This window comes from Diabrotica undecimpunctata, chromosome 2, assembly GCF_040954645.1.
Source record: "Diabrotica undecimpunctata isolate CICGRU chromosome 2, icDiaUnde3, whole genome shotgun sequence".
Lineage (NCBI taxonomy): Eukaryota > Metazoa > Arthropoda > Insecta > Coleoptera > Chrysomelidae > Diabrotica > Diabrotica undecimpunctata.
The window spans coordinates 126449176-126454282 of NC_092804.1; the positions used below are offsets into that span (position 1 = coordinate 126449176).

Here is a 5107-nt window from a genome sequence, read left to right on the forward strand (position 1 = left end):
ATATTCTCATAAATTTCGTCTTCTTGACATTCATTGTTAGACCATACTCTTTTCCATACTCTGCTATTCTGGTCACCAGTCTCTGAAGATCTTCAATGTTTTCGGCTAAGATCACAGTGTCGTCCGCATATCTAATGTTGTTAATGGGAACTCAATTTACCTTTATTCCAGCTGTTTCACCCTCAATAGCTTTTTTCAGGACCTCTTCGGAGTAGGCATTGAAAAGAATTGGCGACAATACGCATCCCTGTCTTACTCCACATCTAATTTCAATTTCTTCTGACAGCTGTTCGTTAACACGTACTTTTGCTCGCTGTTTATAGTATAAATTTGATATGATCCTGAGGTCGTTGTAGTCAATCTTCTTTGATTTTAGGACATTCATTAAATGTTTATGTCGTACTTTATCGAATGATTTATTATAGTCAATAAAACATGCGTATATATCTTGATTGACGTCCAGGCATCTTTGTATTAGTATATTAAGTGAAAAAAGAGCTTCACGTGTTCCTAGGCCTTTGCGAAAACCAAATTGTGTATTATTAACGTCTATGTCCAGTTTGTGATATATTCGGTTATGGATGACTTTAAGTAGTAACTTTAGCGTATGAGACATTAAGCTAATGGTGCGGTAATCGCTGCATTCTCTTGCGTTTTTCTTTTTAGGGAGACAAATAAAAATAGATGTTAACCACTCTTTGGGTAATACGCCTGAACTATAAATTTGGTTCAAGAGTGTCACTAAAACATCAATGTGCTTCTCATCTAGAATTTTTAGGATTTCTCTAGGAAGCATATCAGGTCCAGGGCTTTTCCCGCTCTTCATTGTTTTTAATGCGTGCAATATTTCTTCTTTTGTAACATATGGACCTATTTATTCTGACGTAAGTTCTATGTGCTCCAGATCTCCTCTTTCATCATCGAACAATTCATCGATATATTTTGCCCATCTTTGTATTTTTTCGTCCGTATGTGCTATAGCAGTACCGTGTCTATCCAGAATTGCACAAGTGGAATTTTGTTTTCTTAGTCCTGCCAGTTCTTTGACTTTCTTGTGTAGGTTAAACAGATCATATTTATTTTGAAGGTCTTCGATCTCTTTGCATTGCTCTTCAAAGTATTTTTCTTTTGCCTGCTTTATCGTCTTTCTAATCTCGTGGTTTATCTCTCTGTATTTATTGTTATCCTTGTTTTTAAATTATCTTCGTTGTTACATCATATTGAGTATCTCGTCATTCATCCATTCCTCTTTTCTCCTTGAGTAAGTCCTTAGTATTTCTTTACAGGGTTTAAGTAGACAATCTTTTAGTCGATTCCAGTACTCGTCAATATCATTGGTGTTTGTGTTCAATTTGTTGCAGTTCACATGCAGTTCATGTTGGAGGCATTCTTTTACTTTAGGTTCTTTAAGTTTTCTTGTGTCTATTGTAGGGATTCTTTGATGTCTTTTAATATTTTTAAGGGTGAGTGTAATTTTGGCTACAAGTGGATTGTGATCTTAGGCCACGTCTGGTCCAGAATATGCTTTCACGGCTTTAACAGCATTACGGTATCTTTCATTGATCATAATGTAGTCTATCTGGTTCCTGACTACTTTCTCCGATGTATCTGCGGGCGATCACCATGTATACAGTCGTCTGTTTGGTAACATAAAAAATTTGTTTGTAATAATAAAGTTCTGCTCTTGACAGAATTGTAACAGACGGTCTCCTCTCTCGTTTCGATTTCCCAGACCATAGTTTCCTATACACTTTCCGCTTTGTCCCTTTCCAATCTTTGCATTGAGATCACCTAGGACTATCGTGATTTCTCTTGTTTTCGTTATTCTAAGTGCCTCTTCGATATCTCGATAAAATAATTCTACTTCTTCTTCGTCGGCATTCGCCGTAGGAGCATAAACTTGTATCAAATTCAGTTTAGCATGAGATATCACTAACTTTAGTACCATTACTCTTTCTGAGATAGGGAAATAGCATTCCACCGCTCTATTAGATTTTTTATTAACTATTACTACCACGCCGTGTCTGTGTTGGTTATTCTCGCTACCAGAATAATATATTGTGGCTTCGTCTGTTGAAAAACAACCTGAGTTGGGCCACCTAGCTTCACTGATACCCAGTACATCGATATTCAACCTGTTCATTTCATGAATAACATTGTGCATTTTACCAGGCTGAAACATGCTCTGAACATTCCATGTTCCTATTCTAGTGTTGGACAGTCTTATCAATATCAAATAAGTATAAAACGTAAAAAGTGGTGGTGGGTTCTATTTACGTACTTTCTTGACATGATCATGACCAATGCCTGGAAACTTTATAAAATTATTGCCGAAAATGTGATAGATGAGTTAAATCCCGTCGTCATATAGTAAGAAGTTATTTATGGGATGGTGTCACTTCAAGAGCACAAAGAGAAAGAACAGCTGGTTCCAGCATTGAAGTCACCGAAGGCTTTCATTTTCCGGGAAATCTGGAAAAATAGTTAACGTATTTTGTGGGTTATATGAAGGCAAGGTGGACATGCAAAAAGTGTAAAAAAACAATGTGTATTAAAAAAGGATGTTTTGAAAAATACCATACAAATACCTAACGTCCCCATTGGAGGACGTCCTTGTGTTTCAAAATGTTTTTGAAAAAATTTTTTTGAATATATTTAATAAATGTAACCTAAACATCACAATTTTGTATCCTATCACTATTTTGTGAAGATAGTCAATCCCTAAATTATTTTTCAAGTAAAGATGGAGGCAAGAGGTGAGTAGGTCGAAAACAAATGTCATGGCTACAAAATATAAAGGAGTGGACAGGCATAAATCACACTGGCGAGCTTTGTCATGCCACTAAGGATAGACATCTGGACTTAACATATTTCTCCAAAGGATGTAGGCAATATGAGAAGAATAATATTCTATTAGTTAGACAAATATATAATTGTATAAGGCAGGGGTTGGCAACCACACTACAGGAAAAAGCTACAAAAAAAATCCCAAGCACCAAAGATCTACCTTGTTTTAAAAACCTTTTTTATAGACGTACACTTAAGAGAACAGGAAGTAAAAACTAAACATGGTGAAAAAACAAAAAACCTACGTATTTTGTTTTAATGGGAGGATTGACAGTCCATCATGTCTTTAGAGTTTTTTAATATCCGGTTGGTAGTTTGTTATTCCTAGTCTAATACACGAGTCCAAATGTTCATCCGTTAGTCGGCTTCTGTATTTGTTTTTAATCAACTTCATGTTTGAAAACGTTGATTTACAAAGGTACGTGGAACAAAACAAGGCACCCATTTTTAAAGCTACATTGACTAGGATTGGGTATTTCTGTTTGGACACTATACACCAAAAATTTTCTTTTCCGGCAACGCTCTTCAAACACAAATCATTCTGCAGTGTGACTATATCTAATTCAGTCTCTGGTCTGTTTTCGCTGAAATGCTGTTCGATGGTTTGGGATAAGCTTTCTGCATCGAAAGGCATGTACGGATAAGATACAAACTGAGCAACCGCTTCAATTTTGTTGAAGTCACTAAATCGGGTATCGAATTCATGCCTCAGTCTGGTCAACATTTCTATATGCCTCTCTCCTGTGTAAGGTTGAACGTTAACTACTTCTTTTTCGATTACTTCTTTTAAACAAGGAAAATGTTTTAAATTTCCTTCCAGTAGTTTTTTTTTCTCGTAGTTCAAGTTTCGCAACGAATGACTTTACTTCGGAAATCATTTGAAGAATACTTTTTTCTTTACCCTGAAGCTTCAAATTTAGTTCATTCAGCTTTTCTGTGACATCGGTCAAGAATCCAAAATCTCTCAACCATGCGGGTTCTTCTAATGTTGAGTAGTTTTCTCTAAGCTCCTTAAGAAAAGCAATTAAAGCTTGTAGAAGCTCATAAAAGTGCGAAGGAATCTTCCCCTTGCTTAACCAGCGTATCTCTGTATGCAGAAGCAATTCTCCGTATTCTAGATTTATTTCTGCAATTAAAGTTCGGAACTGTCTTCTCTGCAAAGCATGAGCTCTTACTTGGTTTACAAGTTTAACAACGACTTTCACAACATTGTCGGCATTTAAAAATTTACCACAAAGTGCTTGCTGATGCACGATGCAGTGGTATGTTAAACAATTTGGAAACGTGTCATCTTTGCGGCAAAGGGCAATGAATCCGTTATGCACTCCAGTAAACGCTGGGGCTCCGTCAGTTGTAATGCCAACCAGTTTCTGAAGTGGAATGTTTTCAGAGATAAAATAATCTTGAACGGAAGAAAATATGTCTTCACCTCGAGTCCGCCCTTCTAAAGGAATAATTTTAACAAGTTCTTCCTTAGCAGTAAAATCATCGAATATCATTCTGACAAATATGGCTAGTTGGAACGTATCACCAATATCTGTGGACTCGTCAAATTATAAGGAGAAGAAAATACATCTAGGAGGAAAACTAGGAGGATTTCGTTTGCTTGTATCATCTTTTGGAATCAACAATCAGTTATATTGTGCAAGGAAGTGGTTTAAAGAAAGTACTCACTGAAGTCTATTTGCCTAAATATTTAGAAAAAATGCTTAATGGTCATGCTTACGGGAGAGCAGTTCGAGCTCATACAATGCTTCGAAACACTTTATCATTAAGAACTCGCTATTGATGATGTAATGAATGCAAAACTTATTATTACAGTTGAAAATATCCTACATAACATTCTTACGTACTACGACATTGAAAAAGATGATAAATGTGTGAAAAATTACGTGATCAGTTTCATAACAAATTAATTGAATATCAGAAACGATTGCCAACGATTATGTATAATGTGACTCTTAGAATCTCGATATTTCAGGAATGGTAACTCTTAGGAAAAAAATTATAGAAATTATTTTTGTAGAGAATTTTAAGATTTACAACTTTGATTTAAGGTTTTCTTGATAAAACTTACAGTTTTCGAGAAAAATTCAAAAAACTTCAACTTTTGACCGTTAACCTCTGTTTGGGAAAGTATGTACTATTTCTTTTCATATTTTTACTATTAATATTTCTGTTACGGTACTGTAGTGTGATCTAATATAATGCTATGTATTCTAACGACTTTGGTAAGACATATTGTTTCCGGTTATTTCGT

At 35.4% G+C, this 5107-nt stretch overlaps 1 protein-coding gene across 1 annotated transcript; it reads right to left on the bottom strand.

The window, feature by feature from the left end:
- Positions 1 to 3133: 3133 nt before the first annotated feature.
- LOC140433906 (general transcription factor II-I repeat domain-containing protein 2-like) lies at positions 3134 to 4346 on the bottom strand. The gene is made up of 2 exons (XM_072521880.1): positions 3749 to 4346; positions 3134 to 3630 (listed from the first exon to the last, which is right to left on the bottom strand). The coding sequence occupies exons 1-2, from the start codon at positions 4344 to 4346 to the stop codon at positions 3134 to 3136; spliced, it is 1095 nt and encodes a 364-aa protein (XP_072377981.1).
- Positions 4347 to 5107: the final 761 nt, after the last annotated feature.

What these genes read in the sequence shown, in the direction of transcription:
- LOC140433906 (XM_072521880.1), bottom strand. Translation starts at nt 4,346, where the DNA reads ATGATATTCGATGATTTTACTGCTAAGGAAGAACTTGTTAAAATTATT. An exon ending in ACTAAATTTGAAGCTTCAGG is followed by an intron (nt 3,631 to 3,748) that starts GTAAAGAAAAAA and finishes CTTGTTTAAAAG; the next exon opens with AAGTAATCGAAAAAGAAGTA.